At 41.3% G+C, this 20751-nt stretch overlaps 1 protein-coding gene across 1 annotated transcript in view; it reads right to left on the bottom strand.

The window, feature by feature from the left end:
• Positions 1–20751, bottom strand: part of Ten-a (Teneurin-a transmembrane protein) — a 475834-nt gene that overhangs the window by 4589 nt on the left and 450494 nt on the right. The window contains 3 exon segments of the mRNA XM_080281215.1: positions 2021–2248; positions 8197–8391; positions 9520–9645. Of these exon segments, the coding sequence (XP_080137341.1) occupies positions 2021–2248; positions 8197–8391; positions 9520–9645 (549 nt within the window).

Below are 20751 nucleotides of genomic sequence, written 5' to 3' on the forward strand. Positions count from 1 at the left end.
GATAACTGCCCAGCATGAAGGCGGCAAGCCTGTAGGGTCCTGGTCTTTTCAGCTGTAAATCATTTAGGCCGTAATGTCCGAACTGGCAAATGGCTGAATTGCCTAACAGCCTAAACAACATAATTTGGATGTTAAGGCCTAAACGACTTACAGCTGAAACAACCAGGACCAAGCCCTTAACCCTTTAACTGCGGGTGTCATTCCAGAATGACAATGCAAAAACTGGACCAAACCGCGGGTGTCATTCTGGAATGTTTGTGAATATTTTGAATACCGCGCATATTTCCGCGCGCCAATTGTTTCAAGGGAGAGTAGCTAATAAGTTCTTTCACTCCAGCCGACCCCCACCTCCCTCCTCCCACCCCTCAACCCCCAGGCCCCCCACCCCACCCCACCCCTGACCAAACACGCATCAATATCTGTCCAGGTTTGTGAGTGACAACAGTGCTGATGTGGCAGTGAAGTGTGGGCAATTACAGTGCCTTTTACCTGCCTCAGTGAACACAGATGGGTGTTTATCGTATGTGCAGTGTTCATATATGTTTATAGTATTGTTATCAGAATGAGGTTGGCATTTGGTAATGGTATGTGAGCAAAAAATAGTGATTTTAGATTGCTCACTTCTAATGGCACTGCCCATCCAGTGATAGTCAATGAAATCATGAAACCTACATCATTGCAAAGCCGAAGGTTAGTACTTTCTAATGGTACCTTATTTTTCGCACTAGATTTATTCTGTGCAGAGTTATAAAGGTTTAAAGTTTGTTTACATTTTGGCTGGAACCCCCCCCTGGGGGGGGGAGTCGGGTCAAAACAATGCCCGCGGTTAAAGGGTTAATGGCCATCACACGTGAACTTGGACTTTCGCAATCAACAACCTCAATACAGTATTTAATATATTAAATGAGGTATTAAACACTTGAAATAGGCTTTGTGTTAATGATTTTGCCCAACAGGTAGGCTTGGCTAGGCTATGAAGTTCGGTTGGTTAGGTGTACTAAATGCATTTCTGACCTATGATAAATTCCACTTACGATCAATAGTCTTGGAACGTAACCCAATCGTATGTAGGGGACCACCTGGATACAATCTTCGAGTGGTGTGTGAGTGGTAAATGGGGGGAGCCCTCAAGGGCAACACAGCTTCATTTCATTGGCAACTCACTCCCAGCCCGGGTACAGGGTAGAAAAGTCATGCAAGGCTGGCACGGTAAAGTGTTAATAAACAGAACAGCTGCAGTCTGTATATGCACAATAATAAACATAAAAGATGCAAATATATATGCAAGGTAATAAACATAAAAGTTGCAGTCTATAAATGTAATATAATAAACACAATAACCTGGAAAAACATGCAATCTACATACACAAAGCAATGAACAATAAAATAAAAAGTCTGTAATAACCTGGAAAAACATACAATCTACATTTACAAAGCAATGAACAATAAAATAAAAACAATCTGTATACGTAAAGTAATAAGCATAACAACATGGAAAAATATGGTCTACATTGATTATGCAGAGTAATAAACATTAAACCCAGGAAAAATGCAACCTAATAAAAATAACGGCCTGAAAAGAAGCAAAGTAATGAGCAGAATAGCCTGGAAAGATGCAAAGTAATAAACCTAACAGCTCCCAAAAAGGCAAAGTAATAAGCATAAAAAGCCCAAAAACATGCAAAATAATAAACATAATGTCCCACAAAAGACACAAAGTAATAAACCTAACAGCACGGAATAATGCAGTTTAATAAAGCCAAAAAGATGCAAAATAATTAACACAATAATACAAAAAGATGAAAAGTAATAAACAAAAGAGCAAGGAAAAGATGCAAAGTAACAAACATAAGAGCACAGAAAAATGGAGTCCAATAAGCATAAAAGTCTGGGGACAGTCTAGTAAACACGAAAGGCTGGAAAAATGCAGTCTATATCTCAAACACACACAATGTCAAAAACCAAGGGTGTTGTCCATGTATATCCACCTGCCATCCACACACTCATCCATGCCACCCACCTTTTTTGCATGTCTCAGTAGCCTCTTCTTCTCCTGCACAATGGTGGTGCCATAGCGGATGTGTATGACAGCTGAGGCACTGTGGAGCTTCACGTCGACAAACTTATCACTACCTTCGTCGCTCGGGGTGAGGGGCTGCGACACTGAGGGCTCATGGATGGTGATGTTGACCTCTCCCCCTAGCCGGTTGAGTTGGGTCATGTCCTCAGAGGCTTTCCAGTAGTTCTCCTGTTGGGATGGGGAGAAGCAATGATTAGTAGGGGTTGCTGATGGTGCTGATTTTGTTGTTGTGGACTTAGGTACTTTTGGACGTGAACCTGGAGGACTGCATGGTGAAGGTGCCCTTTTTGAAGTCCACCATCCTCCTTTCTGAGGATAGGGAAAGAATTGGGTGATATTTGTATAACCAATCAGTACCTGTCATCACATGAAGCTGCAAATAAATTATTATTAGGGGTATAAGAAGTAATTAACGGGTTGCAAGTGGGTGATTAAAGTGATGGCTGATTATAGGTCATCTGCAGCCTCCCAGTAGTACTCCTGTTGAAGTCACAGTGATACTCCTGTTGAAGTCACAGTGATTTTAAGATTACAATTAGATTAGGTGGACGAGGGAGATAACTGGATAGTAAGAATGGGATGAAATGGGATGTCTGACATTATATATGTATATATTTGCGGTAGGTGGGGGCGCTCACCATCCACTCACTCGATGTAGTGCTGCTGTCGGGTGTCTGCCCTTTCCTCTCCATCCTTCTTTCCTTCCATCCTCTTCTGTTTTTCTTTCCTTCATTCCTTCCTTGTCCTTCTGCCTACGGGTAACTTTACACTCCCTCTTCTGTCTTTCTTTCCTTCATTCTTTCCTCTTCCTTCTGCCTATGGGTGACTCTACGCTGAGTGACAAGCCAAATGGTTTCCTGTACACCAGGAAACAATTTATTAGGCTGGGTGGTAACCATATAATTAAATTTTAGCGCCTGGTGGTTTAGTGGGTAATTATTGTGCTCCAATCGGATTGAGCTGGTGAAGGTTTATATCCAAGGGGTGGTTGGGGTTGATTGCTCATGTAATGCCACTCAGGGATGAGTGAGGCTGGTCACTCTCATCTTAAATGTCAGGATCAACTGTCTAGCCCCAGGCTCCTACGCTCCTCACGGGGCAATGTAGGATTGGATGATGGATGGATGGATATATATATATATATATATATATAAAGTTTAATAGTGGTATTTTTCACAGGCTTTCCAGTGGCTTTACATTTCCCTACTCTCCCTCAAAGACATCTACCTTCCCCTCTCCTGACTCTCTCATTTCTCTCCACCCTCCCATTCATTTCTCCCCTCCTCATCCCTTCCTTTTTCCTTACCAATGTTCACCCTCATCCCACTCTCTTATATCCCTCACTTATCATCTCCCACCTCCTCCTCCTCCACTTCCCTTCCACACCCCAACTCTCTCTCTCATCTCCTGCCCTTCTCCCTCACTCCCCCTCCCATGCCCAAACCTTCTCTCTCTCTATCATCTCCTACCCTCTCCTCCACTCCCCTTCCACACCCCAACTCTCTCTCTCTCTCTCTCTCAGCCAATCACTCTTATGGACTACTAAGTGAGCCTGCTATTTGTGGCTGCATGCACAACTCCAGACATTATTCACGGGTTTTGCTCCCATGCGTTATTCACTGCGTTACTCAGTCTGAGCACACACAAGGATGTTTGAACAGAGAGATGAAGGAGAGGCAGAGAGAGGAAGGGAAGAAAGAAGACAACTATACTTCTTTTAAATGAAGGACTAAGAACAGTAAAAAGAGGAGAGGGTGAAAGAAGTGAGTATATATCACATTTTCCTTTTTTAAATGAAAGGCAAAGAAAAGTAAACAGATTTTCTTTTATCTTTCTGCCTTGTAAATGAAAAACGTGGAATTAAAGATGAATAACCATTTTTTCTTTACTGAATTAAGGGCAGTTTTATATATACTGTATATATATATATAAATATATATATATATATTATCTATCTATCTACTGTAATGCCAGACACCTCAATCCCGTTCGGGGTGGCCACAAACAAATCGCCTCCACGTTGCCCTGTCCCCCGCCATTACACTGCCTTGCTCCCAACTCACACCCCCCTCTCTCATATACCTCTCCACCCCATCCCTCCATCTCATCCTCGGCCTCCCCCTCCCTCTTCCTCCCTCCACCTCACTCACATACACTCTCTTTGTCAGTCTCTCACCCTCCATCCTCTCCACATGGCCAAACCACCTCAGTGTGTTCCTCATAACGCTTCATATCACATCCACGTTCACACCACAACGCTCCTTTATATCCTCATTCGTCAGCCTGTCTCTCCATGTGACTCAACAGGCTCCTCTTAAATAACTCATTTCCACTGCTCTCACTCATGACTTGTGTCCTTCCAACAACGCCCAAGCTTCACTTCCATACGTTAGAGTTGGTATCACAATACTGTCATGTAGTAACTTTTTCACTTCCATGCTCACTTCCCTGTTTCTTATCACTGCTTTCAAAGAATCAGCAACCTTTCTTCCCTGCTGTACCCTTTCAAGCACTTCACCCTCCATCCTTACTCATCACAATACCCAAGTACTTAAACGTACTCACATTTTCCAATTCCTCACCATCCAACCTCGCTGTACATTCACTGACTTCACCTCTCTCAAAGACCATCACTTTACTCTTCCCTACATTCACCTTTAGATTCCCTTCGTCGTCACTCAACAACACAGTATCATCTGCAAACAACAGTACAGGGAGTTTCCAAACACTATCCTCTCACCAGGGCCACTCCAACATCCACTACCCTACCTTGTACCTCTTTTATTACCCCATCCATGTACAGATTGAACAACCATGGAGACATGACACATCCCTGTTTCAACCCAACCTTCAAAGAGAAAAATTCACTTAGTTCACCATTCACATGCACTGCAGCCTTAGCACCATCATACATACTCTTCACAGCATTCAACAACTTCCCATCTACTCCATATATTCTTAATACTTTCCACAATCCTTGTCTATCCACCCTGTCATATGTTTTCTCCAAATCCATGAAAGCCACATACAACTTCTTTCCCTTCTCTAGAAACTTTTCCACTAAAGATCTAAGAATGAATACCGGTATCTGATCTACACAACCTCTTCCCTTCCTAAAGCCTCCCTGTTCTTCTCCAACTAATTCCTCAGTTCTTTCTCTAACTCTGTTAATAAGTATCCTACCATACACTTTTCCTACTATACTAAGAAGACAAATGCCCCTATGATTACCACACACTTCTTTTTCCCCTTTTCCTTTGTACAAGGGAATATTTATACCTGACTTCCAATCCTCCGGGACTCTACCTTCCTCCCAGGCCAGTCTGCACATCTTCCACATCCATTCTACTACTACCTCTCCCCCACGCTTCAGCATTTCACCACATACTCCATCAATTGGGGCTTTCCCCAATTTAACTTCCTTCATTGCTTCCACAACTTCTATCCTACTGATTTTTTCCTGTCTTCTCACCTCCCTCCTTCTCCCAGCCATTCCCCAGCCACTTAAACTCGCATTACTTCCATCCTGTATGTTCAACAATTCCTTAAAGTGTTCTCTCCATCTGCTCACTTTTTCTCCCTTCTCCACTTGTAATCTACCATTTTTATCTTTCACTCCCCTGCTAACCTCACTTCCACCCTGTCTTACTCTCTTCACCTCTTTCAAGAACATTTTGTTACAGTCCCTCCACTTTACACTCAAATTCCTTCCAAATTCCTCATTCACTCTCTTCTTACTCTCTCTTACTAATCTTTTCACCTCTCTCTTTCTTTCTACATATAACTCTCTCTTCCTCCTCTCAATTTTTTCCATGCCCCTATTTCTCATCCATTCATTGTATGCTTTCTTCTTTTGTGCCACAGCCTGTCTCACCTCTTCAGTCCACCACGCCGTCCCTTGCACCCCCCTCCGTCTTCTCTTCCTCCCACACACCACATCACATGCTGCACATATTTCTTCTGTAAATATCCTGCACACACCTTCCACGTCCCCCATCTGCTCCAATTCATATTTGCCCAATCATTCCTCCACTTCTCTCTTATACTCTGCCTTTTTCTCATCCTCTTGTAACCTTTCCACTCTCCTTGCAACTACTCCTTCCTCTCGTCTTTCCCTTCTTCTATTCCTCCATCCTTCTTGGATCCTAATTCTGGCCAGCACCAAGTAGTGGTAAGAAAGTCCACTCCCCCAACCTCTATAAGTTCTTGCATCCATTACACATCTTCGCATCCTTTCATCCACACACACACATAATCAATCATTGCCTTCCTTTCATTCAGTTCACCACCCACCCTTCTCATCACTCGCCATGTATACCTGTGGATCATTTTATGCCTGAAGAGGGTATTGGCTATCACCAACCCCCTCCCAGCACAGATGTCCACTAACGCACTGCCATTCTCATCTATCTCAGCAGGCACATCCCACTCACCAACTATTCCATCTACCTTCACATTCCCTACTTTACCATTCATATCACCGATCAAAAACACTCTCTCATTCCTTCCAAACTTTTCCATGCACACTTCCACATTTGTCCAGAACTCTTCCCTCACTCTGCTAGCACGATCTTGCATTGGCGCATACACACACACAATCACCCACATTTGTATTCCAACTTTCAACTTTACCCACACAATCCTTGACCCAACTGATCCATACTGTCTTATGCTATTCTTCCATCTTTTACTCACAACTATACATACTCCTTCCTTTGGCCTCTCATTCTCACTTACTCCTGCACATATACCCCATAATATAATATAGTGTGTGTGTGTATATATATATATATATATATATATATATATTGTACACACACACAAGGAGGAGAAAATATACTTTATTATTACTGCTGCGTGTGTTGGAGAGACACCTTCATGTGGTGGCAAAAATTTGTCCGGGCAGCTCCACTGCCCCAATTATCGTCTCTTAACTCCCTCCCTAATCCCCTCAAAGAAGTTGGTGGACTACAGGAGGTGAACTTCATCCTGCAGTTCACCGGGTTCACGTTTCAGATATGCCTGGGGTCACAATGAAATTATTAGTTTCTAAAATGAAGTGACACGAGATGTTTAATTTTTATCTCACTTTACCACTTTCCTTTTTACTTTCCTGTTTTATCTTTCTTTTTAAGTAGTTCTTTCCTTTATCTCATTCAATTCTTCTCTCCTTAGTCTCTCTCCCCTACGGCTACACTCAAGTATATCAAAAAATCTCCTCCCAGGGTAATCACCCACTATCTCAAGGGAAATCCACTCTCCTAAATCCCCCACCCTCCCTCAATTTCTTCCTCTCTTTTTTCTTCCCTCATCTTCTTCCTCTTCCCCTCTCCTCCTTTTCTACCCTCCTTTCCTCCAAATATTACCTCACATTTTCTTGTCTCCCTCTTTCCATCCCTTTCCTCCTCTCTAACCCTCTTTTACCTCCATTTTCATCTCTCACCCCTCTTTCTCCTCCCTTTTCTTTCTCTTCCTTGTTACTGTCTTTCTCCTTTACCTTCTCCCCTCCCCCCCATTTTTTTTTCTTACCCACTCCATTTTCCTTCCCATTTCATTCTCTCTCTCTGTCTCTCAGGGGAATCTGCTGTTGTAATTGCCCGCCATTTTAGATTAATTGGTTTCACGTCTGACTAATTACACAATTCCATGAGAGAGAGAGAGAGAGAGAGAGAATCACGGCTCAATCTATATTCTATTAACATAACAGAAGACGTGTGTACTGACAGAAAGGAGGAGCAGAAGGAGAAAGAAGTATCTATCTATATTTATCTATTCATGTCTGCCTCTCCCTCCTCCTATAAAAACAATCAACTTCCATCCACTCACCTTACTGAGGGTGACGTAAATAACATCGTCATCCACTCACCTTGACATAACAGAAGATGTGTGTTGTGCATGGTGATGATGTCAAGGTGATGAGAATTGTTGAAGTACAGGAAGACAAGAGTATAGAAAATAAGAGAAAAGTTAAACTGGACGATACTTTTATAATTCAGCTAAATCCATCAACCAGTCTTGACGTAACAGATGAGGAGAGCAATGAGAGGAGAGGGGCATAAGATGACATGGGATGGAAGAAAGAGAAAACATAAGCAATAAATTATCCACACACCAACCTTGACAAAGTAGAAGACATGGGTGTTATGCGTGGTGAGGGTAATGTCAAGGAGCAGTGAGTTGTTGAAGACAGATGTAAGGACGTCCCTAAAAATGGGATTGGCCTGGTCCGTGGCAGTGACCATAGCACGACCATCCACAGACGAGACCAAAAGACCCTCGCCGAAAGGTCCTGGCACGGTTGAGATCTCCACCTGTTGGACAGAAAGGTGTTTGGTTATATATGGTTAGGTTGCATACTCGTAGACTTATCCTGGTGCTGTGCGGTGTTGTGTTGTGCTGTACAGTATTTAATTATTTGGTCTGCCAAATTTAGATTAGGTTAAACTAACAGTGAATACTATATGGATGCCCAGTGAACATAATGGGTAGCCTGGGAGAGTGTATGAGTGTCCTGTGAGTGTTAAAAGGCAGGTAATGGGTGTCAATTGGAAGTTAGTGGGTGTAAGGGTGTTTTATGGATGCTCAAGAGAAAGAATAAGCCAGTGCTATAGAAGTGGTTTATACCTGTATTTAGGTGCTTTAAATGACTTTGTGGTATCCACAGGACGTGTCTTCATGGAAAGAGGAGGCTCCCAAGTACCGTCCATCTTCCTTAAAAATCTACATTTTCATATGTACAGGAACTATACTGAAATTTAAAACTACAGTATATCAAGATCTAAAAAGTATCTGGTACTTAGGTAAAATATATGACAAGCAAAACTGCCATATCTGATTTTGAAACCATACTGAGATTTTTAACTAACAGGTGCGTAGATAAAAAATACCGTACACAACATGGAAGATGTGTAATACGAAAATGTTTCTCCCCGAACGAGGTGCTTGGAAGCCGCCTAAATCCTGGAGAATATGGTCACAGGAGGGGTTTATGGGCACTGATGGGGAAGTGATGGGTGCTTAATGTGGCTGAGGGTGTGGACAGGGGCTAGAATAAGCCTGTATCCCCTTGGGATTAAGAGTACCTTTACTATCTCCTTACTTCATTCTCCTTCTTCCACTCCTTTCTTTTTCTTTTCCTCCCTCTCCTTACCTGACTCATACACCCTCCCCACCTTTCTTCCCTCTCCTGCTTGCCTCCGTCCTTCCTTACCTCCCTGCATCCTCCTCCCCCCTGCCTGTCTGTCTCTCCCTCCCTCCTTCCCTCTTTCCTTACTTACCATCCCACCTCCCTCCATCCCTCTTTTCTTCCCTGTATTCTTCTACTTCCTCCCTCCTTCCTTCCTTCTCTTCTTCCTCTATTCCTTCCTTCTCTTTCTTCTTCCTGGTCTTCCTCCACCCCCTTCTGCCTCCCTTCTCCACTGCCTGTTTGCGTGCCTTACCTGATGGTTGTGTGGCCAGAAGTCCGTCCTCAGCTTTGTGGGTGTGATGGTGGAGAGACGTGCTGTTGTGCGGGCTGCCTCCTCTAGCGTGGCCACCAATCCACTCACACACCCCACACTTGACACCTGTGGAATGAAATAAGAGAACAAGGGATCAGAAGAAGCTAATAAGAGATATAAAGGAGAGGAGGTAGAAAAGGGAATGAAAAGAAGAATGTATGTGAGAGAGAGAGAGAGAGAGAGTTACAGGCATGATTAATACAGATATATACATCCACTATAGCCTGTTTTATGCTTGTGTGCGTGTGTGTACCTATTTGTAGTATACAAGAATTGAGCTAAGCTCGCGTTGTCCTGTCTCCATATCTACATTTATCTAGACTACTTTTAAACACATGAATGTTTTTGCCTGCACCACCTCTTCATCTAAGTCGTTCCAAATACTCATCCCTGCATTCGGGAAACTGAACCTTTTAAGATCATTAAGACATCTACTTTTCCTCAACTTGAACTCATGACCTCTTGTTTTTCCATCTATCCACCCTTTCCAATTCTCTTACATTTCTAAATATCGTGATCAAGTCACCTCTTTCCCTTCTCTCGCACAGTGTTGGTAACTTCAGTTTTTTCCAATCTCTCCTTGTGAGTTCCCATAAGTTTGGTATCAACCTCACTGCCATCCACTGAACCCTCTCTAGTTTATGAATGTTTCTTCAAATGAGGTGACCATACCACAGCTGCATACTCCAGTCTTGGTCTTATCATGGTCACTATCAACTCCCTCAGCATTTCCTCGTTCATATAATTAAAAGCCACTCTCATGTTGGTCAGTAATCCATCAGTTCCTCCAAAGATTTTGTTTATACGATTTTCTGGTGACAAGTCATCTTGAATAATCACTCCCAAATCTTCCTCATCTTTTCTTTTACTAATTGCCTCATTGCCCATTTTATATGTCCAGTGCGGTCTTTTTTCACTCATTCCCGTTTCTAATACATGACACCTCTTGGCACTAAAATCCTTTTGCAAAGTCTGGCTCCAGCTGTGGAGTCTGTCCCAAGTCCTCTTGCAGTTTTTTACAACTATCAATACCTTTACTATGTTCCACGATTTTAGCATCATCTGTGAACATACTCATGTAACTATTCAAATCCTCTGGCAAATCATTTAAATATATCACAAACATTATTGGGGCTAAGACAGAGCCCTGGGGTACTCCACTAGTCACGTTTTTCCATTGTGACAGCTTGTCTCTTACGACTGTTCTCATCTGCCTTCCTATCAAATAATCTCTCATCCACTTTAATAGTTTCCCATGCACCCCTCCAAATGTCTTCAACTTCCACAGCAGTCTCCTACTGGACACCCTGCCAAATGCTTTCTTGAGATCAAGATATACACACTCTGCCCATCCCTCTCTCTCTTGTATGACATCTATTACCCTACTGTAGAAACTTAATAGATTGGTAACATGATCTTCCTTCCCTAAAACCAAATTGTCTTGGTGTTATCACTTCATTTTCTTCCAAATGCTTTATCCATCTTTTTCTATTAATTTTCTCAGATTTTACAAACAAGACTAGAAAGTGATACAGGTCTGTAATTAAGTGGATCTTCCCTATCTCCTCCCTTGAAGTTTGGCACAATACTTGCTCTTTTCCAATCATTAGGTAACTGTCCATTTTTCAGTGAGGTTTTGATGATGATTTAACTGGCCACACTAACTGGTCCGCACATTCCTTCAGGATCCATCCAGCCACACCATCTGGTCCCACTGCTTTTCTCACATCCAAATCCCTCATCAGCTGCAGCACCTCATTCATGTCAACTGTAATTTCTGTCATTCCCGTCATCCTGGGTTTCATTTCAGGTTCCCTAAATTCCTCTTCCAACACATAAACTGACTGCAGCTTGTTCATTATTTCATCTCCATCCCTCAATCGTATTATACTGTCCTTTACTTTCATTTTTCTGGTTAGTGCTTGGATGGGTGACCGCCTGGGAACACCAGATGATGTTGGCATCCCTACGTGTCAAGTGGGGTTGGTGGAGGATTAGTGCCCCTCCCTGTAAAACAATTAACTCTAAGCGCTTGACCACCCCGTTTGGGATACATGGCGTTTGGCAATGGATGGATGGATGGACTTTCATTTTACCATTTACAAACCTATAATATAGTTTCGGCTCTTTTATATTTGGGGGAGGCGGCAGCTCAATCAGTCGAGAGGTGCCCTGCGGTACTACCGGACCCAGATTCAAATCATCACTAGGACAGGGAACAGCTTAGGGATCCGAATTTCATGTAAAGCAGACTTCACCGATCTACCAGAAGTCCCGCCGACATGGCGTAAAAATAACCCCGCTAATACCAATACACCAGTCCTGTATGAGACAGCCCTAGCATCTGTTCAATATGGGCGGTGGGTGTTAGCGCCGAAGTGGTGACATGTAGAGTTGTATAATATGTAGGAGGACTGCTGGGCCTTGGGAGCACGATGTGAAGCCTATGCTCAGGGTCGAGCACATTAAAAAAAAGAAAAAAGTTTTTTGTATTTCCTTTCTTCTATTCGCACCCTTACAGAGTCATTTCTTACCTGCTTGTACTCCTTCCAAGCTCTTTCACTATACCTTCTTCTCACTTCATTCCATGCTCTTTTCTTGCCTCATGTGCCGATCTACATCTATTGTTGAACCATTCTTCCTTTCCATAGTTGCGGAAAATTTTGAGACATTTACTAACTCCTGTTTTATACACTTCTATCAAAAACTCATATTTCTCATCAACATTTGCGATTGTATTCATTTTACTCCAGTCTACATTTTGGAAAAAGTTCCTCAGGAAAGCAGTCTGTACTATCTATTTTCTCTGTGTTTTTCATCTCTTTCTCCTTCCCTTACTCCCGCTACTTCCATCTCAATAACCAGATGATCACTTTTACCAAGGGGCATTGGTAGGCTATGTTCTTCACATCATTTGGGTCCTTAGTGAATAATAAGTCGAGCCTTGATGGTTCATCGTCACCCCTAATTCTTGTATTTTCTTTAATTAACTGGGTTAACATGTTTTCCATTACCAATTCCATTAATTTATTTCTCCATGATTCCTCACTGTTCCCAGCATCCATACCTTCCCAGTCAACTTCTCTACAGTTAAAATCTCCTATTATTACTATTCCTTTGTTCAGTTAACATCGTTAGTTTAGTAATGGATTCTCTTATTAACTGTTGGAGGGCATGTAAAATACTATTATATCTATTTTTTTCGCCATAAATGTCCTGTATTTCAATTCCCAAAAGTTCAGCCATGGTAGTTTCAATTTCTATATTTTTTGCTCTAAAGTCATTATGGGTTAAAATCATTATACCTCCCCCAAACTTGCTTTCTCTATCCTTCCTCTAAATATTATAACTGTTCCATCCAATCAATTTTGTATCAACATCTCGGGGCAATATAGTTTCCAATTTCCCCTTTCTTAGATATTAACCCATCTACATTAAAAATACATGATACTTAGATTTACTGCACTGGTGTTATCTTTACTCATTCTTCCCTTTTTCGTATTCATATCCATCCCCCTTGTTTCCTTCTCTTCTAGTTCCTCACATACCACTTCCTTAATTTCATATCCATCACTCTCAAAAAAAAAAAATAATAATAATAATAATACATATATACGTTCTTCCTCTGTCCTCTCGTCATTTTTTTTCCTTTACTTGTTCCATCAAAGATTTTAAAACTTCTCTTTCTTCTTCATTCAAATCGTTTCTTACTATAATATTTCCCATCCCAGCCTCTTTGCTTAGCTTCCAGGTCACTTTATCATTTACACTTTCTGATGACAACTTAACTCTCACTGGTCTTGCTTCCACTTTCTTATGTAGCCCTAACCTCCTTACTCTTTCAATTTCTTTTTCCCACTTGTTTCCTTTGGGATCGATCTTGCCCAATATTTTTCTCACCAGATTCGTGTCTCTCTCGAGTCTCACGGATCTAACATTTTCTTCCTCCTCCCTGTTTCTAAACATCATCACATATCTGTTCCTTTCTACAGTTTCTCTCACTATTTTCTCCTTTTCTTTAGTATTTTCACTACATTTTCTTCCAGTTTTTTCTTGTTCATTTCCCTTTCCTCCTGAATGATTTCCCTTAAGCTGACCATTTCTGTTCTTCTTCCACACGTGCCCACTTTGCCTTTTGCTCTTCTAACACACTATTCACCTTCTCCGTTTGTTACTGCTCTCTTCTAGTTTTCTCCTAATTCGATATCTCCTCGCTTCAAATTCTCAATCTCCTGGTTTGCTGTCTCATTTGACTGGATCAGACTCTGTACAGTATTCTCGGTATATTCAGGCATGTTTTTTAATACTAAATCCTCCAATTTCTTTTCTAGTTCACTAATCTTCATAATCAATGTTTTAACCAAATCCATGACAATTGTTTCACTGTCAAATCCTGGAAATTCGATCCCTTGATGTTTACAATGTCGGCCATGTTTGAGGTTGGTTACAGTACTAAACAGCTGTTACCAAAAATACTATAAACATTCATGTATTCTCAATGACAATAATTCTTTACATTTTTGGTAGTCTATATTAACTTACAATACTTTAAACTTAAGACAAGACCAAAGGAGACAGGACAAATATTCCTGGAAACTACTTAAGGTTTGCAGCAGTGGCTGACAAGCAGTCACGACACGTCCGTTCGCTCTGGCTCTGGTGAGTGTGTGTATGTGTGTGTGTTCTTACCTAACTATCTATCTATTGCCAGATGCCTCAATCCCGTTTGGGGTGGCCACAAACAAATCGCCTCCACGTCGCCCCGTCCCCCGCCACTTCACTGCCCTGCTCCTAACTCAAACCCCTCTCTCTCATATACCTCTCCACCCCATCCCTCCATCTCATCCTCGGCCTCCCCCTCCCTCTTCCCCCCTCCACCTCACTCACATACACACTCTTCGTCAGTCTTTCACCCTCCATCCTCTCCACATGGCCAAACCACCTCAATGTGTTCCTCATAACGCGTCCTATCACATCCACATCCACACCACAACGCTCCTTTGTATCCTCATTCGTCAGCCTGTCTCTCCATGTGACTCCACAGGCTCCTCTTAAATAACTCATTTCCACTGCTGTCACTCTTGACTTGTGTCCTTCCAACAACGTCCAAGCTTCACTTCCATACGTTCTTACTAAATTGTATCTTTACAGGAATGAGTCAAGCTCATACTGTCCCGTGTCTTAAACCATCTTCATCATACATCTCCTTATTTTCATCACACATCTTCTTAAATTTATGAATTGTCTTGGTACACACTATTTCATACGGTAGTGCATTCCACTGATCACTTGCCCTATTTGGGAAACTATATTTCCTTGCGTCTTTATCGCCTCTCTTCTTACGCAGTTTTTTGCAGTGTCCTCTGGCTGATGCTTCCCCATAGATTATATATTCATTTATGTCCATTTTCTCCTTCCCTGATATGCATTTATATAGCATAATCACATCTCCTCTTTTCCTTCTCTCCTGTATAGTTGGCAGATTCAGTTTTTCTAGTCTTTGTAGCTCAGATCCCTTAAGCTTGGTACCCATCTTGTAGCAACCCTTTAAACTTTTTCAATCTTATCTACGTGTTTCTTGAGATAAGGATTCCAGACTACTGATGCATGCTCCTGGGTTAGTCTGATGAAAAATGTTATTATCTTTCTCAGCATGTCTTCATTTATTATGTGAATGTTATTCTCATGTTTGCAAGCAGTGTATACATGTTCCGTACCTTCTCACTTATGTGGTCTGCCGGAGATAGTCTGTTACTGATAATCACACCTAGGTCCTTCTCTTTTTCTGATATGTGTAGGGTTTTATTTCCTAACTTATGATCCCAATCTGGTCTTTTCCCACTTTTACCAAACTTGATTACATGACACTTGTCCACATTGAATTCCATTTGCCATGCATTACTCCATTCATTAAGTTTATTTAATTCTTCTTGTAGCTCTCTACAAGAGTCTGTGTTAATAATTCTCCTTTGTATTTTTGCATCATCAGCAAACATATTTAGATAGCTTTAATTTCCAATTTACTATTTATGTCATTTATACACTAAGAACATAATTGGTGCCAGCACTGAGCCCTGTGGAACTACGCTAGTCACTTCCCACCGTGATAAGTAATTTCCCCTTAGTACTGTTCTCATTTCCCATTTTCTGAGAAAATCTTGCATCCAACAGTACGGTTTGCTTTGGACTCCTCCTTCATGGTACACTTTCCATATAAGTCTTTGGTGCAGTACTCTGTCAAATGATTTCTTGAAATCTAGATAGATACTGTCCACCCATCCTTCCCTTTTCTGTGATGTTTCTGCAACTTTGTCATAATCGCTTAATGGATTAGTAACACATGACTTTCTCTTTCTGAAACCAAATTGCCTTTCGGTCATCATATTGTGTTCTTCTAGATGGTTTACCCACACTTTTCTTATCAGCTTTTCCAGTATCTTACCTACAACACTGGTTAGTGATACTGGTTGGTAGTTGAGTGGATTTTGTCTATTCCCTTTCATGTATAAGGGAACAATGTTTGCTTTCTTCCAAATATCAAGTAGTTTACCTTGACCCAGGGTTTCCTTGAATATTAAAGATAATGGTCTACTTAACTCCTTTGCACACTCATGTAGCACCCAGCAAGAAAATTCGTCTGGACCATTTGCTTTTCCTTTGTCTAATTTACTTAACTCCTCCTGTATTTCTTTTTCTGATATCTGTATAGTTGGTATTATGTTTGGGAAGGCATGTTCCATACCATCCCTCTCAAAATTATTTTCTTCTGTAAAAACTAATCGGAAATTCTTATTTAATGCTTCACAAACATCTTTCTCTTGTGCACAGAGGATCTCTTCATCCGTAAGGGATTGTATTTTATCATTTACTTGGTTTTGCTTTGGGTGTAACTGTAAAATAGCTTCGGTTGATCACTACTCTTGTTTATGATGTCTTCCTCAAACTGTGTTTGGGCTTCTTTCCTTTTTCTTGTATATATGTTTCTTGCCTGTTTATAGTTGTTATATGCCTCGTTTTACCTTCTTTATTAAACAATTTCTTTATTTTAATTCCTGCTTCTTTGTGCCACGGGATGTAATTTTGGACTCCTAGTTCATAAGTTCACAGAATTTTCTATATATAACATTTAAATTTTGTCCTCTAAGTTCTTTTTCCCAATCTATTTCTAAGAAGTATTTCTTTAGGTCATGATAATTGCCCTTTTGGTAGTTAAGGCTCTTTTTGTAACTTTCATTACTGTTAACTATCTCATATGCAATCCTGAAGCTGCAATTTAATACTGCATGGTCGCTTTTGCCAAATGAAGGGTGATACATAATACTGTCAGTATCATTTTCTTGCCTAGTAATATAAGATCTAGTACTGATGGTACATCAAGTCCTCTTTTTCTGGTGCTTTCTTTTACATGTTGTGTTAGGAAAAACTCCTGCACATGGTCCGGGAGCTTTGGGTCCCAACAGCATTCCTGACTTTTTGTATCTAGAGTATTCCAATTTATATCTGTAATGAAATCTCCAGATAGTATAATTCTTTAAGATTGCTCCTCCATTCTATATAGTAATGCTCTTAAACTTTGAATTGTACTCTCTACTAGGTCTTCACATTCCCCTTTTTCCCAAACGTTTCATCTGGGTGACATGTATAAGTCTGCCATAATGGGGTGCTTCTGAGAAGCCTAACATTCCAGTAGATGGCTCCACGATTTGGATAAACACGTTCCCCATGCCGTTTAAAAAACATATTTTTCTTTGTTAAATATCTACACAGTTGTGTGAAACTGTGAATCACAGTAATGTCATATACTGTAATATAAATACTGTAACCCCTCATTATACGATGCCTCATTATATGATATTTTGCTTATATAATGTCGACATTTTAGTACCCTATGCTCGCTATATGATGGGAACGAATCGCTACAACGATGGATCGTCCACGGCTCAGTGAACAGCGAACGCAATGTAAACATCCCCACACGGTCGGCGCTGGACAACACACACTCGTCCACCGGTCCAGAGCCCAGCCGGCCAGTTCTGACAGTTATGAGTGAGGGCTGTGAGGCCCATATTGTCCCTTAGCCTCAGAGTCGGGATAATTTGCCATCAAGTCAATTCGCTGTCAGGACGGTTCTCCATCATTTATATACATATCAATTTATTTTGCAAATACAGTACACTAGTTTATGAATTAAATGAGTTATAAATGTGAAGGTGGTTTATTGTTTTTATAATAAATGTCAAATATAGCATCAAATTATGGGTATTAACCGAAAAAAATGTATATTGAAACGCAAATCAGGCGATTTACGATCTTTCCTTCATTGTTTAACATAAAGCTACATATGAGACACTAGCATTTTTATAAATGCCTAATGATCGTAAGTGAACTACTGACATACTTTGGAATTATACAAATAATCTTCATATTACGTCTATGTAAACGTTTTGGGTCAATTCGCCATCACAACAATAACAAGACAATTCACCATCAGGACAATTACCCGTCGTTTATTTATATTTCAGTTTATTTAGCAAGTACACTAGTTTTTGAATACTTGCACCTCTTCAAAGTCATTTTAAAATATACCCATGATATTTCAGTACCAATGGAAATTAATGAAGTCACCTATGGGTGACACTAGAGTATAATTCAAAGTCAACTACAGTAAGGCAGAAACAAGTTAAATATTGTCTAAAAGTGCATCTTATAAATGATATCCAAAGCCTACACTACTGAATGAACACAGACTTTGATAGATCCCCCTGAAAATTAGTTATTAAAGTACCAATTAATCAATAGGTATATGTATAGAATGACGGGGAATTGTCCATATTTTGACTGGTTAGTACTTGGATGGGTGACCACCTGGGAACGCCAGATGCTGTTGGCATCCCTACGTGTCAAGTGGGGTTGGTGGAGGATTAGTGCCCCTCCCTGTAAAACAATTAACTCTAAGCCGTTGGCCACCCCGTTTGGGATACATGGCGTCTGGCAATGAATGAATTAATTGACCACGGTGAATTCACTTGGAACCACATCAACAACCCTACTTGCTTCAGTAAAGGTAAGTACTACTGTATACTGTACTTTTCATGTTTTTTTCCTCTTTATTCATTATTGTGTTACTATAAATGTTTAAACATAAGGATATTTCATGTATGTGAATGCTAAGGTGTGTGTGAGAGTTTAGGCAGGTCTGGGAACATATCCCCACTGACTCTATGTTATAATGGGCTCGCTATATGATGAGGTTTTCAGGAACAGAACCCCATCGTATAACAAGGGGTTACTGTAATACAAATAGAGCACGCATATATAACGTAGCGTGAATTGTTTGTATTCATCATAAACTGAAATTAAAACAATGATGGTATGTGATGTTTACCTGCTCTTTCAATGATCCAATATTATTTAATTTCTGCTACATTTGGGGCAAGTTAGGTTCTTAATATATATAGTTTGTTCAAACTGTAAATTACACCTATTGGGTATCTTGACTAATTCAGTCTCTGTGTGGGCAGAAGTTTAATGTTGAGTAAATACTGGGACTCAACACTTTGCTCACTCCCTTCACACATGTGCACCACAAGACAATCCTGTGTTGCCCCTCAGACCCTCCAAAGCAATTACAGTACCTGTGGAGAGAATGGAGGGTGAAAGACTGACGAAGAGAGTGTATGTGAGTGAGGTGGAGGGGGGAAGAGGGAGGGGGAGGCCGAGGATGAGATGGAAGGATGGGGTGGAGAGGTATATGAGAGAGAGGGGGGTGTGAGTTGGGAGCAGGGCAGTGAAATGGCGGGGGACAGGATGACGTGGAGGCGATTTGTTTGTGGCCACCCCTAACGGGATTGAGGCATCTGGCAATAGATAGATAGATAGACTTCCTCTAACCTAACCAGATCACATGTAGTCTAAATTGTACTATTTTAAGCATTAGTCCTCGTGCGCTTGATTTGAAAACAACTCTCGTGATAAAAATTAAACATGACTATCTTGTGATGCGCATGCATGAAGGGAGTCAGCAACATGTTGAGTCCCAGTATTTACTCAACATTAAATTTCTGCCCACACAGGGACTGAGTCAAAATACCCACTAGGTGTAATTTGCAGTCTGAACAAGCTATGCATGAAAAACCTAACTTGCACTGATTGTAGCAGAAATTAAATAATATAGGACCACTGAAATCGCAGGCTGCCATCAATCTATCTATTGCCAGATGCCTCAATCCTGTTTGGGGTGGCCACAAAAAAACTGCCTCCACATCGCCCTGTCCCTTGCCATTTCACTGCCCTGCTCCCAACTCACACCCCCCTCTCTCATATACCTCTCAACCCCATTCCTCCATCTCATCCTCGGCCTTCCCCTCCCTCTCCCTCCTCCACCTCACTCACATACACTCTCTTCGTCAGTCTTTCACCCTCCATCCTCTCCACATGGCCAAACCACCTCAGTGTATTCCTCATAACGCTTCCTATCACATCCACATCCACACCACAACGCTCCTTTATATCCTCATTTGTCAGCCTGTCTCTCCATGTGACTCCACAGGCTCCTCTTAAATAACTCATTTCCACTGCTCTCACTCTTGACTTGTGTCATTCCAACAATGTCCAAGCTTCAATTCCATACGTTAGATTTGGTATCACAATACTGTCACGTAGTAACTTTTTCACTTCCATGCTCACTTCCCTGTTTCTTATCACTGCTTGTAGGGAACTAGCAACCTTTCTTCCCTGCTGTACCCTTTCAAGCACTTCACCCTCCAAACCTCCATCCTCACTCATCACACTACCCAAGTACTTAAAAGTACTCACATTTTCCAATTCCTCACCATCCAACCTCGCTGTACATTCACTGACTTCACCTCTCTCAAAGACCATCACTTTACTCTTCCCTACATTCACCTTTAGATTCCGTTTCTTACACACTCTCTCCCAAACTCATCCACCAAGCCCTGCAGACCCCCTTTGTCTTCACTCAACAACACAGTATCATTTGCAAACAAGAGTACAGGGAGTTTCCAAACACTACCCTCTCTCACCAGGCCACTCCAACATCCACTACCCTACCTTGTACCTCTTTTATTACCCCCATCCATGTACAGACTGAACAACCATGGAGACAAGACACATCCCTGTTTCAACCCAACCTTCAAAGAGAAAAATTCACTC

Source organism: Coenobita brevimanus, chromosome 88 (assembly GCF_032717465.1).
Source record: "Coenobita brevimanus isolate Jiangsu-jjx chromosome 88, ASM3271746v2, whole genome shotgun sequence".
NCBI classification, from domain to species: domain Eukaryota; kingdom Metazoa; phylum Arthropoda; class Malacostraca; order Decapoda; family Coenobitidae; genus Coenobita; species Coenobita brevimanus.